The 15,283-nt window shown below is 51.1% G+C and overlaps 7 protein-coding genes across 7 annotated transcripts; 4 read left to right on the plus strand and 3 right to left on the minus strand.

Moving 5' to 3' along the window:
- Positions 1 to 605: 605 nt before the first annotated feature.
- Positions 606 to 2,991, plus strand: P152DRAFT_460393 (tryptophan synthase beta subunit-like PLP-dependent enzyme). The gene is made up of 11 exons (XM_033679900.1): positions 606 to 733; positions 782 to 868; positions 929 to 1,142; positions 1,192 to 1,263; positions 1,323 to 1,363; positions 1,417 to 1,581; positions 1,631 to 1,838; positions 1,889 to 1,933; positions 1,993 to 2,005; positions 2,055 to 2,248; positions 2,315 to 2,991. Exons 1-11 carry the CDS (start codon positions 656 to 658, stop codon positions 2,830 to 2,832), a joined length of 1,635 nt encoding a protein of 544 aa, XP_033532339.1. The 5' UTR covers positions 606 to 655; the 3' UTR covers positions 2,833 to 2,991.
- P152DRAFT_93986 (endoribonuclease L-PSP) lies at positions 2,926 to 3,596 on the minus strand. Its single transcript, XM_033683360.1, has 2 exons — positions 3,307 to 3,596; positions 2,926 to 3,252 (listed from the first exon to the last, which is right to left on the minus strand). Exons 1-2 carry the CDS (start codon positions 3,508 to 3,510, stop codon positions 3,019 to 3,021), a joined length of 438 nt encoding a protein of 145 aa, XP_033532340.1. The 5' UTR covers positions 3,511 to 3,596; the 3' UTR covers positions 2,926 to 3,018.
- A 1,175-nt stretch (positions 3,597 to 4,771) lies between these two features.
- Positions 4,772 to 5,473, plus strand: P152DRAFT_94022 (uncharacterized protein). Its single transcript, XM_033683362.1, has one exon. It carries the CDS (start codon positions 4,874 to 4,876, stop codon positions 5,354 to 5,356), a length of 483 nt encoding a protein of 160 aa, XP_033532341.1. The 5' UTR covers positions 4,772 to 4,873; the 3' UTR covers positions 5,357 to 5,473.
- Positions 5,474 to 7,974, plus strand: P152DRAFT_94303 (uncharacterized protein). The gene has a single exon (XM_033683364.1). It carries the CDS (start codon positions 5,591 to 5,593, stop codon positions 7,616 to 7,618), a length of 2,028 nt encoding a protein of 675 aa, XP_033532342.1. The 5' UTR covers positions 5,474 to 5,590; the 3' UTR covers positions 7,619 to 7,974.
- P152DRAFT_460395 (UTP-glucose-1-phosphate uridylyltransferase) lies at positions 7,648 to 9,800 on the minus strand. The gene is made up of 4 exons (XM_033679901.1): positions 8,863 to 9,800; positions 8,208 to 8,805; positions 8,015 to 8,151; positions 7,648 to 7,957 (listed from the first exon to the last, which is right to left on the minus strand). The coding sequence occupies exons 1-4, from the start codon at positions 9,586 to 9,588 to the stop codon at positions 7,886 to 7,888; spliced, it is 1,533 nt and encodes a 510-aa protein (XP_033532343.1). The 5' UTR covers positions 9,589 to 9,800; the 3' UTR covers positions 7,648 to 7,885.
- A 199-nt stretch (positions 9,801 to 9,999) lies between these two features.
- Positions 10,000 to 11,869, minus strand: P152DRAFT_420751 (mandelate racemase/muconate lactonizing enzyme family protein). The gene is made up of 2 exons (XM_033677155.1): positions 11,319 to 11,869; positions 10,000 to 11,268 (listed from the first exon to the last, which is right to left on the minus strand). The coding sequence occupies exons 1-2, from the start codon at positions 11,623 to 11,625 to the stop codon at positions 10,271 to 10,273; spliced, it is 1,305 nt and encodes a 434-aa protein (XP_033532344.1). The 5' UTR covers positions 11,626 to 11,869; the 3' UTR covers positions 10,000 to 10,270.
- Positions 11,870 to 12,258: 389 nt separating this feature from the next.
- Positions 12,259 to 14,817, plus strand: P152DRAFT_401079 (uncharacterized protein; the record flags this gene model as incomplete). Its single annotated transcript, XM_033676598.1, has 3 exons — positions 12,259 to 12,625; positions 12,681 to 14,085; positions 14,133 to 14,817. 3 exons carry the CDS (start codon positions 12,259 to 12,261, stop codon positions 14,815 to 14,817), a joined length of 2,457 nt encoding a protein of 818 aa, XP_033532345.1.
- Positions 14,818 to 15,283: the final 466 nt, after the last annotated feature.

Consider the following 15,283-nt stretch of genomic DNA (forward strand, 5'->3'; position numbering starts at 1 on the left):
ACTTTGTCCATTCGTTCGCAAAACCTATTAGCCAATCATCTCTTCAGGGCTCCTCAGGATGGTTTCGCTTCTATGGCTTGTTTAGGCATGTGAGTTGACATGTTCATACTTCATACTACAAACTGATGCCATGGAACTCGCTTTCACCCTCGGGAATCTCGTATTGTCGCCTTTGCACAGGGGTTTACGTATTACTTTATTACTTAGGACTTGGATTACGGATTGGTGCCCTTAGTTTCATCCATCCAGCTCAAACCATTTATTATTCAATTTTTTAACTTGTCTTCCTTGCGATTTGCGAAGGCATAGAGTATCTCTGTAGCTATAATTAGGAGTAATAGTGTTAAATAGGACACGACTTTCCCTCCCGTCCACACTAGTCCACGGCGGTGCTTGGCCATTTCTTCTCATGGTTAGCGCGCTCTGAGCTCTATTCATGAACCAGACAGGATCCAGGTGGAAGAGTCTGCTCGGCTCTACTTCGGTAACATCAGGTATCCCGCGCCCCCGCTCCGTCCCGCTCATCCTCGTCGCCGACATCGCGCACCGCCACAGCATAAAATTGATTCTCACGTGCATCGTGTAGAGTCATAATTGAATGGAAATATGCCTTCGGTAGATTCATAACATTCCGGCAAATTGTACATTCCAAATCATGTCGAGTAACGCCCCCATTTCAGAGGGGCGAGGGCGTAGTCAGATCTATCTCTCAACCAGAGGTGGCGCCTCCGGGGTGCGTTTTCCTTATGGGATATCTGAGCGGCATACTAAATCGCCATAGCTTTCGTTCGAGAATGCCGTGCTTCAAGGACTGGCCCCCGATGGTGGCCTCTTCTTGCCCTCGGAGGTTCCAATTGCTTCAGATTGGGTACGTTGAATCATTCTGCGACAAATTGTTTGCGGGTGCCGGGACTAAATCCAGGATTAGGAGAGCTGGAAGGACCTGTCATACACTGAATTGGCCTTCCAAATTCTGAGCTTGTATATATCGACCGTTGATATTCCCTCCGAGGACCTGAAAAACATCCTCAATCGAAGCTACTCGACTTTCCGGGCCAAAGACGTCACGCCCCTAGTTCATCTCAAGGATAATCTCTACCTCCTTGAGCTCTTCCATGGCCCTAGCTATTCGTTTAAAGACTGTAGGTGTGCTATATCGTCGATAGTGACTATTGACTTACAGTGACGTAGGTGCATTGCAGTTCTTGGGAAATATCTTCGAGTATTTCCTAGTCCGGAAGAATCAGGGCAAGGCAGGAAGAGGTGGGCTCACTGATATCCTTGACATCGTTAATCGCGCTCGGTGACTGACTGGCCTCTAGACAGACATCACTTGACAGTCGTTGGAGCAACAAGTGGCGATGTATGCGCTCTTTGTCAAGTCTTGCCGCAGACGATTACTAACCGAGTGTACAGACTGGATCGGCCGCAATCTATGGACTCCGAGGCAAGAAAGATGTCTCGGTATTCATCCTGCATCCAAAGGGGCGCATTAGCCCTATTCAACGAGCTCAAATGGTCACTGTTTTGGACGAGAATGTGCATAACCTGGAGATTGAAGGAACGTTCGATGACTGTCAAGTAAGTGAACTCGCATTGTCCTTATGGTATGCGCTCACCGAGTGTTCAGGATATCGTCAAGGCGATCTTCGGTCACTTCGATACGGATTCAAGCTTGAACATCGGCGCCGTCAACTCCATCAATTGGGCAAGGATCCTGGCTCAGATCGTTTATTATTTCCATTCCTACTTCCAACTCGTCAAGACGAATTCCATCAAGATCGGAGAGAAGGTCAGATTCGTGGTGCCCACTGGGAACTTTGGGAATATTCTTGCAGGTTTGACCCTCCGCCTCGATATATTGACCGGGACTAAATGATCTCTGCAGGATATTTTGCACAGCGGATGGGACTTCCAATAGAGAAGTTGGTCGGTACGTACAGCTTCTTTCGAATTCTGATTTTATCTATGATTTATGCTAATCTGTTTTAGTGGCAACGAATGAGTGAGCTGCATTACGATCTTGTTCTGGGCCATTGCTAATTCTAACCAAGGAATGATATTCTCGACCGGTTCTGGAGGTCCGGTACGTACGAGAAGCAACCAGTCAAAGGAGCGGAGGCAGAGGGTGGTCTGGAAACAGACGGTGTGAAGGCACACACTGAGGGCTGCAAGGAGACGCTTAGTCCGGCGATGGACATTTTGGTCTCCAGTAACTTTGAGAGACTCATGTTCTACCTTGCCAAACGTAAGTTATTCAGTGATACCAGTCACCAAGCACTGTCTGCGCTCTGGATGTGCTAATCGGATGCAGAATTCGCATTAACCAACGGTATGGACGACGAGTCGAGCAACAAAAAAGGAGCACAAGACGTTGCATCCTGGTACCAATCCCTCAAAACAACGGGCAAGTTCGGGCCCGTGCCCCAAGATCTCCTCGAAATCGGCCGCCGTACCTTCGAAAGCGAGCGCGTGAGCGACCCCCAGACTGTCCAGACGACGAAGGCCTACTACGAATCAGTCGGGTACATCCTCGATCCGCACTCTGCGGTCGGCGTCACTGCTGCCGAACGATCCATCTCGCGAGCTGGCAAGGACGTCTCGCACATTTCGCTGTCGACCGCGCATCCGGCGAAGTTTTCGTCGGCTGTCGGACTGGCGTTGGAGGATGAGAAGGACTTCGATTTCGAGGCGAAGGTGCTTCCTGAAGAATTCCGTGGCCTCTTGCAGAAACAGGAACGGCTCACGACGGTGGAGAACTCCTGGGAGCATGTGAGGGAGCTTCTCAAAAAGCAAGTGGAAGAGGAGTTGAAAGCCGGAAGCAGCAGCTAGGCGGGCATATGTCGGTATATTGTGGTTTCACTTCATGAGAGGATTGTAGAGATTACAGAGTCAAATAGAGCAAACATGCGCCGCTCGAGGACATATTCCATGGTCATCGAGTAAGATAGTATATATAAGTCTGAGTATTTGACGTTGCGTCATCATTCATGATCTTTCCCCATATTAGGATCATCTCTAATAGTACGGAATTGCTGCGATAGCCTCAATCTCCACCAGGAAGTCTCCAGGTAGCTTGGCCACCTGCAGGGCCGTACGAGCAGGCTTGGGGTACGGCAACATCTTTTGATACACCTCGTTCATCGCTGCATAATCTTCAATATCGGCAAGGAAGACGGTGCATTTGAGGATATTCGCCAACGACGTCCCGGCCTCTTCGAGGACGACTTCGATGTTCTTGATGATTTGTGCCTGTACAAAACGTTAGCACGTTCATGAAGGGGGGTGTATTCACTATTAGCTTACGGTTTGATTCTTGATACCTCCTTCGACTATAGAACCGTTGAATGAAGGGGTTGTCCCTGATGTGTACACCAGTCCTTGGGCCGTGGCACCGCCAGACAAGAGTTTACTCTGGCTTCCGAGATAGGTCACCGGTCCAGTAGCGTTGTAGGCGCAAGCGGTACCAGCTACTGCGAGGCACGTAGCGAAGATACTAATGAGCTTCATATTCAGGACGTGTAGTGTAAGATTGTTGGAGTAAATGAGCAAGGACTTTCAATAGAACGGCTTTTGTTGGATAGTACTGGCGAAAGTTGCAATGACTGGACTTGACAAAAACGCTTCTTCCTGACAACAGTAACTCAACATTTAGAGAGATTCATCCAAGTAATTATACCAGACTTCGTCACAGCACGGTGTCTATGCTGCGGCACTTTTCCTTCTCATGCCCAGAAGCGGCGGGACTTGATATCAGGAGCTGTGCATCTAGGCGCCTTGGCCGAACACGGAAAGATATCCATCGTATCTCATTTACCTAAGTCTTCGAGTTCTTGACATGTTATACGAAGCAATCGTTCAAGATAGCTGATAGATCGTCACTTCATCAGTGGTCACTGGTCAAGAGTGCAGGTAAGCTTGGTGTGGAGCAACGGCTGACCCCCGGCGAATACGAGATAGAGATCGGCAAAACTCGGTGAACTACTTAGAGGTTAAAATCCTACGAACGGTACCTTATCTATTAGGTTTTAGGAATGGGGATTGGGGACATCATTCTATCAAAGATGAAAGAACCAAGCCTTTCCAATGCCCACAGCAGAAGGTTGCGGAGCCCTATCCCCCAGCGCTTCCACACTGCACGCGAGCGATCTTCAGTTCCCATCCGATGATCTGAAGCTCTCCAGTGCCGTTATTCCTTAGAATGCCGAAATGCAGGGTCTCAGAGATCGGCTGCCGATCAATTCGCGTGCAATGATATTCTAGAATAGACAGAGACCCACTAGCCTTTCAACATCAATTAGATATGACACATCGGTTCTCTGCGGTCCAGAGCTGTCCAGGTCTCAGGTCTCAACCAATCCATCATGTTCACCGTATTCTCCGAAACGTTACATTGCTCCAAGCCTCCAGCAACTTGATGAGCGAGGGCAAGCCGTATCTTGGAGCCAAGAGACCGGAATGAAACCTAATTTCCTCCATCCATTGACTGGCGAAAGTATCCGCAGTTCCGCACCCACACCACTCGTGTGCCAGACGCCAGTATTAATCGTCAGCAGAAGACTACGGCTGTCTGGGGCAAATTCAAGCCGGGCTATAATCGAAGTCGCTAACTTGTGGAGCAGCAGGATGAAGTAAATCGCAATGTGTGGGGGGCGTTGTCGCTCGTCCATAGCCCATCTCGCTCTGCTGTTCGATTTGGAGCCTCTTGACTCTTGAGAGTCGTCTAGACAGCTTCAGCTTTGAGCTTCCCGAAGAGAAGCATATCGGCATGCTTCATTCCGTGCGCGGATGAAGTTGTGGTAAAATTACCTGAAGGGGAAAAGCGCATGATGGTGGTCGTTTAGCGAATTCATCCTCCACAGTCCAACAGTTCATGGGGATAAATCATGGCTGCAGCCTGCAGGCTTGCCCCTGTCGATTTCTCCAACCCGCCAAGCGGACAACAACCGATATCAAGATCTTCCTCCGGCCGCCGTCCCCACTCCTCTATTTAAGTCCTTATCAATTCTTTAGACGACACACCATTAGTACACAAGGCGAAAAGATCGGCATATGTACACTACAGCACACTACTGTCAACCGACTAACAGACAACAGTTCGGCCACCAAGTTCGTACCGATATCAAGTTGCGAACAAGCGACCTCATCCCCCCGGATATTCCACCGTTATCCACCACGTTTAAGGAATATGCCTCCTATCAGCGTGGGTGACGATAATGATCATCCCGCCGACTGGCCCGGAGATTACAATTTCCCTGCTAAAAGATCCCGCGGCCACGATGGCAGTGCATATTACGATAGACTTCCTAGTCAACGTCACCTACGCGAGTGTTCGCAGGAATCGTCTAAGACATGATCGCCCGTCGGCCTTTAGAACAGTCATAAGATTGATACACACTTGAAAGACCCTTAGCAGCCCGATATTATCGTATCTCGAGGTCGCCGAAATGCAGACAGCAATCCGCACTTGGGAGTTCGGAGGGCTTGAGGTTGTGGAACCAAGTACTCTTATAAGAGGAGAGTGTTCCGCTGTTGGAAGTCCGTGAGAGCTTCATCGATATCATCAAGTCAATTGCTATTATATGCCAAGATGAAGACGCCCCACGCCATTTATACCGCGCTTTCAATAGCAACTGCTGCGCTTTCAACACCCCTTGGTACCAACCATGGGCTCGTTCAGTTCAAAGGCCCCATTAGTGTCGAGTCTGACTCGCTGCACAATGTCCACATTGGCTATGGAGATGATCTTGAAGGTGAACTCCGGGTGGTGTATGGAGACTGCGGCATGAGTGCGGAACACGAGAAGCATCACGATATCACCATCACCATCGTTGACAAATCCTCCCGCCCCGATCGTCTGGTCTGGATTGTACCCCGAGAGATCCAGGCCAATGGTTGTCTTCATGCTTTCTCCAATGGAGGACTCGTGGGTCGATCCCTACCTATTGGCGTCTCTGCACCTCTTCGAAAACGTGAATTGTTAGCTGATGTTGCCGAAACAATGGGACCTTGGTTTGACGGTGTGGCATACATGCAATCCAAAAGCATCAATGCCGCTGCTTCAAAAGAAGCAAAGTCGAAGAGCATTGCCATTGTCGGCGGTGGCATGAGCGGGCTCATGACCAGCTTGCTTCTTGAGTCGGTTGGTATGCACAACTGGCATATCCACGAGTCCACCCAGAGGGTTGCAGGTCGTGTCCGAACCAAGTATCTCAACAACACTACGCCTGACCAGTACCAATATCAAGAAATGGGCCCCATGCGCTTCCCAGTGAATATCAAGTATTCCGATACCGACGAAAAAATCGATATCCAAGATCACAAGATGGTGTTCCAGCTCGGTGAGACTCTTAACAAGCTCAACAACAACGACCCAAGCGTAGCTGTCAATTTCATCCCCTTCATCCAAAACAGCCCGAACACTCCTGCCAGTTCGAATGGATACCGTCTCCCCGATGGTCGGATTCCAAGCAGCGCTCAACTCGAAGCCGACCCGTCCCTGAAAGGCCCTGCGTCCGTATCATCCAATCCCGAAGCCCAGGCTTTTGCCGAAGAAGCACTGGAACTGTTCGGAGGCATGACCCCCGACCGAATCAAGGCTTTTGCGACGAACGTCTACAGGGCCCACAAAGACGCGGTCGACCGCGGGTTATTTCACTGGTCCGAGGCTACTTATATTAAGTATGCGCTTGACATGGACGCCAACCTCACGGACTCCATCGCAGGGGCTGAGCACCATCCGATGTGGCTTTATGACAATGTCTACTTCGGCGCTTCCGAATGGAAGACGATCGACAAAGGCCTCAGCTCCCTTGAGCGCGCATTCACACCGCTCGTGAAGGACAAGACCACCTTTGGCCGCAAGATTGAGGGACTTGCCTACGATGCTGAAACCGACAAAGTGGCTCTCCAGTGGCGCGAGGATCCCTTCCAGATGGTACCCGAGACCGAGGAATATGACTATGCCATCGTCGCCGTTCCATTCTCGAAAGTGAGGGGCTGGAGCCTCCCGCGGTACTCAAGCCTTCTGACCCGTGCCATCGACACCATGAACTACCAACAGTCGTGCAAGATCGCACTTCACTACAAGACTCGCTTCTGGGAGAAGTTGGATCCGCCAATCATCGGAGGATGCGGTTCCGTTGACATTTATGGTGTCGGTTCAGTCTGTTATCCTTCCTACAATATCAACTCGACCGACCCCGGTGTCCTCCTTGCCGCGTACGCATCTGGCACTCCTGCGCGAACAATGGGCGCCCTGAGCGACGCGGACCACGTTGGTCTCGTTCAACGTGCCATGGTCGAGGCTCACGGCCAGATCGCCGCCGATGAGTACACTGGCATCTACGACCGTCAATGCTGGGAGATGGATGAGCATCAGGCTGGCGCGTGGGCCGCTCCCCTGCTCGGCCAACAGGAGCTCTACCTTCCTGCTTACTTCAACACGGAGTCCAAGACCATCTTTGTCGGAGAGCATACCAGCTATACGCATGCCTGGATCTTCTCTGCCCTGGACAGCGCTGTGCGTGGAACCACGCAACTCTTGCTTGACCTTGGTTTGGTGGATGAGGCGAAAGAGATTGTCAACACTTGGATGGGTCGGTGGATTGCGGTCTAATCATTGGTCGGACGCTGGTCGAGTGTAGCTGGAGGAAGTGTTTTATTTAATGCGTCGACAGGTCGACTGATAGGTGCTTTGAGCATATTGATGACAATGACATGATCTTTTTACGTGTATGAGTGCAATCCCTGAGTGCAATCCCTGAGAGCCCCGCTGCTGTGCATGACGGTCTTCGATTGATAAACTTTTGCATAAGCGGACGTAACATCATTCACGTACATGTTTTGCTCTCTGTGCTGGCCGGAGTTTTGGTTGCTAAAAGCATTACTCCTCCTTCTCAATCACCGCTGGCGCCCGAACTTCCCTTCCTTGCATATATTCTAGACCTTCTCCGCCCTATTCCGAACATTGTTAGCCTCCGTCAATAGCCTCTCCATTGGAGGAGTCACTTACATAGCTGATGAGCGGGGACACCTCCACTCCATCTTCCTTGTCTTCACTCACAACAACAGCCCCTGCAGCTTGGACCCAACGCTTGCCTTGAGCCATGATATCTCGTCTGCTTGTGTCGGGGTCGTCCTCGCCGGCACCTGAAATGATGTAGTCAGCAACATGTTTTGGAACTATTGTACTGGAAGCGACAGACCTCGTGCATTCTTCAAAGGCGAAAACTCATCCTCCCGTTTGACTTCCATACAGGCGAACTTGTCCATGCTCAGGAACGGAAAGCAGTCGAACACGAACTGCTCGAGTTTGATCCCGTTAGCCTTCTCTGGCTTGACAGTCTCGCCCGTCTCCAAGTCACAGTACGGGATCTTCTTCCGCGCGACGTGATGTGGAAGCCGATTCGCCCAGCTCGGGATACTCTCGAGGAAGTCATACGAGTAATAGTGGTTAACGATGTTGGCGGCGCGGAATTTGAGAAGGTCGTGATTCTTCGAATCCTTGGCCTCGGCGGTCTCGGCATCGATCTCCGAGTATTCGACAACGTCTGGCTTCCCATTCTTCTGTAGGATTAGACCGACTGATTCTTTGGCGTCTCGCTTGCGGACGACTTTGGTAGCGATGTCGACGTTTTTAGATCCAGAGAAACCAATGAATGTGGGATCGGCGACGCGGACGAGGCAGTTGTCCACGCAGTAGGCGTGGATATGTTTGATTCCACGCTTCTTCATGTCGGCAACAACCCCCGAAGCGATGAGGGCATTATAGAGACCTCCATTACCATCGGGAGCAACGGCAACCTAATTTTGACAGTGTTAGTAAGTATAGCGTTGCTTCGAGAGCATCCTGCTTCTTACCTTGTCCTTCGACTCTAGGATGATCTTCCCATCATTCGAAATACACGGTAATACGCCCTGCTCAAAGATGACCACACTCTCCTTCTTCAGCCCAAAGTAATTGTTCTTCTCGAAGAACTTCTCCGTTGGCCCTCGCGTCGGACCACTGGTCATGACATACCAGGGGATCACCACTCCCTCCTTGTTGTGCTGCTTCTCCGCCACATGTTGCGCTCTCCATATCCGCTCTCCTTGCAGCTGGAACAGCGACTTCTGGCTCGGCAATCCGATGTCGAAGCAACCCTTAGGATCGGAGCTTCCCAGCCTTGTGCCCTGACCGCCTGCCATGAGCACCACCGCCACCGTATTGTCCGCGATCAAATCGATCCCTTGCTCGTACCATTGTGACAGATCTTCGGGTTTCGAGTCGAAGACGGAGGATGTCGCATCCAGCGGCAACGGTTCAAGAGCAGGTGCTCCTTCTATTTCCGCGGGTTTGGGAGGGTTCAGCGCATGGTCGGCGAGCTTGTTGATTCGATCCGGGTCGAAGCCGGATAGCTGCTTGCGCAGCGCTTCTTTCTGGCTAGCATTGAGGGAGTCGTAGAAGGTAAAGACATGTCCTTGGCCGGCTTTCTCGTACTTTTGGCGGAGCTCTTTCAATTGCTCATCACTGGGCTCTTGCACCGTGTCATTGCCCCCACTGCGGTTGTTGATGTTGCTGATCATTTCTTGGACGGTTGGTGCCATCTTTCTTATGCCAGGTATGGGAGAGACTAAGGTATTTGGTAGGAATTGACAAAGTAGTAGCACTTCGAGAATGTTCAGATGATAAGGTTCCCTGTCTCTGGCTTTAAATACTTGTAGGATTGAATCAACTTATTTTCAGCCCATCACCCTCCTGCACTTTCGGGTCTTGAGTCTGGTCTTGAATTGGAGGGGGTTGAACTGTGTCCAACTCAGTCCAAGGCCCCAAGGCTCAGGGCAAGTTGCAGCTCCATGTCACTAGCTCCGGCTGTGCTACGCCATTGTCCCCACCAATGTCCGTGTGCGCTGCAGTGCCAATTGCGAAGATGCCCGAGACGGAACACGCCAAAGTGTAATTAGTGTCAAGTACGGACTACTCCGTACTCATCGAGCCAGAACTGCATCTTAATCAGGAGCGTGCAGGAGGCATAGGAACGGTTCGCCTAAATCGTGACGCCACCAGGTATGAGGTAAGAAAAGGAAAATTGACGAGACAGATGTTCAGGAGATTAGGAAAGTACCCAGAGCTCGAGCTTCTAGGGGTGAATATCATTGATGTTCGATATATGCACTAGGTTGCCTGCGATTATCTTATGCGAAGACGAATCCAATATCAAACACCGCCGTGAGTTTGCCGCATTCAAAGAACTTTATTCAACCCTCAAATACCCGTGCCTTCGGAAACCTAAGGAATGTGTCCATTAATCGCCAGCACTCTTACGCTTTCATCGACCGTTTCGGGGTTCGCACCAGGTTCGGCCGGTCTCAGCGATGGCAGAGGAGCAGGGTTCAGAATCTTGATCGCATCGATCAATGGAGCACTTGGGTTCACCTCCAGACCAAAGCCCGGCTTGTTTAGCTCAGAAACATCAAGATAGCCGTTTACTGGGATTGGCTCGTTCAGGAACAAGTTGCCGAACACAGGTAAGACCGACTTGCCATCCGGTGAGTTGGCAAGATACTCCTGAAAGGGGGAGTTCGCTTGTGAGACAACGAAGTGGTAGCTGTACGAACCGCTGGCATGCGGCACAATCGGGATGTCATACGCAGATGCCATAGCGGAGATCTTCAGAAGCTCTGTCATTCCGCCAACCCACATGACATCCGGTTGAAGGATGTCCAGATTTCGGCCCTCGATGAGCTTTCGGAATCCATAGCGGGAATACTCATGCTCTCCGGTCGTGAATTTGGTTCGGGGATGTGCTCGCTTGATCAGCTCGTAGCCCTCGGTGTCGTCTGGACTTAAACACTCCTCAAACCAGTTAATCTTGAGGTCTTCGCATTCCCGGGCTAGTTCGATCGTATAAGGAACGTTCAGGCTCATGTAGCAGTCGACCATGAGAGGAAAGTCGAATCCGACACTCTCGCGATGTTTCCGGAGAAACTCGACATTCTTTCGCATGCCTTCCGCTCCCTCTCCAGGGCCGTAAGGCAGAGGGACCTTAGCACCACTGAATCCCATGGATTTTGCAGCGGCAGGTTCTGGCCCTGTGCAATAGAAGTCGAGCCTGCTTCGAGTGGCGCCTCCTATCATCTTGTACACGGGCTCGTTCCGTATCTTCCCCAGTAGGTCCCAGAGCGCAAGGTCAATGACTGAAATGACCGCAACTGGCAATCCTTTTCGGCCATAGAACATGGAAGCCCGGTACATCTGCTCAAACACATGGTTTGTGTCTCTTGGATCTAGTCATATTAATCGGAATTTATATCCAATGTGCAGTCGAAGGCCTTACCGGCTCCTATGAGGAATCGTTCAAAATGTTGAGCAACGAGCCAACACGCAGGAGGTCCACCAAAACCAGTAGCGAACCCTTTACTGCCATCTGATGCTTCGATTTGCACGCAGAATGATCCAAGGACATTGATTCCCCAACTGGTCCGAGATTGTCTGTACTCTTCATACTGCGACATGGGCGTGGAGATTTTGGAATCAATCAACCAATGCCCACCTTTTACATTGTGATAGTCCCCTCCCGACCCCACGCCATGCAGGATGAATGTACGAACGCCATTGACTAGGGGAAACGCCTGAACCGGCATGATGCCGTTCGTCTCGCCTTGAGGGAGCTTAGCAGCAGGCGTCTTAAGTGTCAAATGGTTTTTGTCGCGTTACGCAAACTGATCAGGTCTATCACTTACGGTCCGTGTCTACTGCAGCAGGATGGTATATATCCAGAAGCGGGCGCTCTCTACTGCAAATCCGCTACATTTTCAGACAGATTGCGGCGAGGGTGAGATGAGCCCGACGCCAGGATTCTGAGTCGCAGAGATTTCCGTCGGTGTATTAAATGCTGACTAGAATTCAGACATTTCACTTATTCTTGCGTCTGGCAATCTTCGTCACTCGACAATCGACAGCCGACACTAATTATTATTAGCTGCAACCAGACCGCTAGGCGACTTCAGTCACCCCATCGGAGCCATTAGCCCGATCTGGGGGATGGTCAGCGGCCCCAGCGGGCATTGATGGCCCGCGACATTGGCGTGACGGATGCCGCAACAATATTCCCGTCTCTAGAGCCCAACTTGGCCCATCCCCAACCCCGCAAACCGGTCGGCTGTCACAACCTTGCAAGCCCGAATCTGACTGAGATCAGCTCTCTCGGTCTATCACCGAACGAGAAGGAATGGCAACTCCCTCAGTTGCTTCCTCTGTCTCGATGCGCTGCAGCCATGAGCTTGCCCGGCAACCAGCCGCAGCATTTCGCCAGTCCGCAGTCGCATTCGGCCTCATCTGGCGCCCACCAGTCCCCTGACGAAGTAAACAACCTGAGACACGCGAATGGTCAGTGGGACGGCAACGAGAGCAATGGGGAGGACGAGCAGGATGGCTCCAGGAAGCGGAAGAGATCGAATGGACCGGTGTTGGAGGGACCAACGCCGGTCTCATGCGAAATGTGCAAGCAGCGCAAAGTAAGATGCGATCGTGGACAGCCAGATTGCGGCTGGTGTGTGAGGAACGGTCACGTATGCGAATACAAGCCCCGCAAAAAGCCTGGACTAAGAGCGGGTTATGGGCGGGAATTAGAATCAAGACTTGGTAAGTATACGATCGAGAAAGCGCCTGGGATGGGATGGCTAATGTTTGGATCAAGATCGACTTGAGGAATTGGTCCGTATTCAGCAAACCACCATCACGCAGCTTGCATCGGCGCAAGGGACGGTTATCGAGACATCAACTGCTCCTCCTACAACCTCAGACGTACAAACTGTCTTTAGAACTCCTGCGCCGTTACAAAAACCTCACATCCCTGGCCCGGAGACAGCACTGTTTTTGCAAAAACCATCCTCTTTCAACGCGGCCCCTACAATAGCTCACGACTATCGCACCAACCTCAATGGTGGACAGACATCGTTACACAGCGGATCAAGGACCAATAGTCTTCAGCAGAATATATCCGGGGAACCTCTCCATCCACAAGGTGCTCGAAATCACCCACGCTCCTCAAGAGACTCATATGGACAAGTTCCTGACCCGATTTTGGAGTCTTCATCTCTCAATATCCGTAACAGCCCGCCTGCGTCGGACTCCATGGAGGGTGATCTACCGCCTCAGGATCTGGTATGGGCACTAACGACCCTTTTCTTCCACCATGTAAATACATGGTGTCCAATCTTTGTACGGCGTCAGTTGAGCGATTCCCTATTCGGCTCCAAACCCTTGAATGACGATGATCGTATTATGCTTCATGCTATTGTAGCCACCAGCCTAAGATTCTCGACGGACCCACGGCTCACACCTGAGAGACGGACGAGGTATCATTCGATCTCGAAAGAGAAGGTGCTCCTCTACGGCCTTGAAAATAGCTCGGTGAGATCACTTCAAGCCCTGGTAATCCTCGCCCTGGATGTCGTTGGATCTTCCAATGGACCACCAGGCTGGAACCTCCTCGCTCTTATCACGCGCTCAGTCGTCCAACTTGGACTTGCTGTGGAACCGAATTCTTCTACCGTGGTCCCCGCTTACCCCTCGATCTACACGCTTCGGGCCATGGTATTGCCGGGACCGATTGACTTTCATGAAGAAGAATGCAGGAGGCGGCTCTTCTGGATGATTTATCTGCTTGATAGATACGCCACGATCGCCACGGCGTTTGAGTTCGCGTTGGACGAAAAAGAAATTGACCGGAAACTGCCATGCCATGAACAATTCTTCGAGAACAATCAGCGTGTGGAGACTCGATGGTTCCGGTCCAAAGCAGACCCAGCAGAAGTTTCGGAGGACAGGCCAGACAACCTAGGAGTGTTTTCTTATTACGTTGAACTCATCGGGATCCTTTCACAGATTCATCAGTTCCTCAAGAAACCAGTTGACATCGGTGCGCAACCTGATGTCGATGCGTGGAGGAAGGAATACAAACAGCTGGACAGTGCCATCCAGCAATGGTATTATAGAGTTCCGGCCGAGATTCGCAATATTTCTTGTCTCTACCGTTCCGATCGCAACCCGCGGAATGCTCAGACCTGTCCATGGGTTATGCTGCATGCCGCTCACCAAACGTGGGTCTGGCCAACCTTTCGTCCCGGGTTTTACTAACGTCTGCCAGCACCATCATCCGGCTTCATTCTTCAGCGGCATACCCGACAACCCGTTCTCCGAAATTCCAGCCTTCACGGTCTGCAGCGGACAATTGTGTCACTGCCGCCCAGCGGATCGTCGACCTGTGTACATATGTGCGGGACCACCAGCTTCTGGACAAGCTGGGTCCGCCCTTCGTATTCTCGGTCTGGGTCGCCGCTCGCCTCATCCTCGTAGACTGCACCACGCGCAAGCAGGGCATATCCACCGGAATCTGGACGCTGGTCGAAACCCTTCGAACCATGGGCAAGTACTGGCAAGTCGCCGAGCGATATGCCGACCTGCTCCAACGCGTCCTGGACGAGTATCAAGATTCTCTCCACGCACCGCCTGGCCCAGATGGCGAGCGGACGACGCCGTCGGCCGTAAAGATTCTCGCCGACATGAGGAGGACGGCCTTCGATTCGGACTTCTTGATTTCTCGACAGCCTCGTGAACCAACTAGAAATGGTTCCATGGCTGGCGCCGGGACGTACAATGTGAGTGGGGGGGCACAGATGAGGGCCCTGGCGCCGAATGAGCTGGATTATCTGGAGATTTATGATTTCAATTGGCCACCGTTTCCCCCTCATGTGGATATGGGTCAAAACGAGTTCAATTCCGATCCCTTTCCGTTTCCGAATGAAGATTGGATCTTCAACGCTCCATCATAGATTTAAAGAGCGGCTCGTTTGAAATTTCGGCTAGAAGAGGTTATGGAAGATACCACTCAGCTTTCGGGTTTTTTAACGGCTTGATGATACCTAATGGATGCCTAGGGAGCATTTCTACAATGTATCCAATTGTTCGGTTCTTTGTCTTGGCTAAAATATAACCACACTTGTTGTGGGAAGGCACATAATTATAACTTTAATAAAGTCAATCTTTGTAAAGTGGAGCATGAATGGCTATAGTGGCTTAGAGGGGGATTAGATTATTCTAGGACCCCCTGAATGTTCACTGTCATTGACCACCTCTTTTTGCAGGATGGTACAGAATAGAAGTACGTGTAGACAGCATGTCTCTGGATCAACAAGAAGAAGAATGAAGATGTGAGTTGCATCAAATGCCCACTCTAAATGGGGAGAGGAGGCTTACTGCTGCCTACTTAGATAGGGAAGACTGGATCAGTGAGAGACG

Source organism: Eremomyces bilateralis (assembly GCF_010015585.1).
Source record: "Eremomyces bilateralis CBS 781.70 unplaced genomic scaffold P152scaffold_17, whole genome shotgun sequence".
Classification (NCBI taxonomy): Eukaryota; Fungi; Ascomycota; class Dothideomycetes; order Eremomycetales; family Eremomycetaceae; genus Eremomyces; species Eremomyces bilateralis.

Excerpts from the sequence above, each read along its gene's own strand:
- P152DRAFT_460393 (XM_033679900.1), top strand. The coding sequence starts at position 656 with ATGTCGAGTAACGCCCCCATTTCAGAGGGGCGAGGGCGTAGTCAGATC. Across the intron at positions 1,839-1,888 it reads CTTTGGGAATATTCTTGCAG|GATATTTTGCACAGCGGATG; the intron begins GTTTGACCCTCC and ends TGATCTCTGCAG. Across the intron at positions 2,249-2,314 it reads CATGTTCTACCTTGCCAAAC|AATTCGCATTAACCAACGGT; the intron begins GTAAGTTATTCA and ends AATCGGATGCAG.
- P152DRAFT_93986 (XM_033683360.1), bottom strand. The coding sequence starts at position 3,510 with ATGAAGCTCATTAGTATCTTCGCTACGTGCCTCGCAGTAGCTGGTACC. Across the intron at positions 3,253-3,306 it reads GAGGTATCAAGAATCAAACC|GCACAAATCATCAAGAACAT; the intron begins GTAAGCTAATAG and ends CGTTTTGTACAG.
- P152DRAFT_94022 (XM_033683362.1), top strand. The coding sequence starts at position 4,874 with ATGGGGATAAATCATGGCTGCAGCCTGCAGGCTTGCCCCTGTCGATTT.
- P152DRAFT_94303 (XM_033683364.1), top strand. The coding sequence starts at position 5,591 with ATGAAGACGCCCCACGCCATTTATACCGCGCTTTCAATAGCAACTGCT.
- P152DRAFT_460395 (XM_033679901.1), bottom strand. The coding sequence starts at position 9,588 with ATGGCACCAACCGTCCAAGAAATGATCAGCAACATCAACAACCGCAGT. Across the intron at positions 8,806-8,862 it reads TCCTAGAGTCGAAGGACAAG|GTTGCCGTTGCTCCCGATGG; the intron begins GTAAGAAGCAGG and ends TGTCAAAATTAG. Across the intron at positions 8,152-8,207 it reads GCCTTTGAAGAATGCACGAG|GTGCCGGCGAGGACGACCCC; the intron begins GTCTGTCGCTTC and ends ACATCATTTCAG.
- P152DRAFT_420751 (XM_033677155.1), bottom strand. The coding sequence starts at position 11,625 with ATGCCGGTTCAGGCGTTTCCCCTAGTCAATGGCGTTCGTACATTCATC. Across the intron at positions 11,269-11,318 it reads ACGATTCCTCATAGGAGCCG|ATCCAAGAGACACAAACCAT; the intron begins GTAAGGCCTTCG and ends TAATATGACTAG.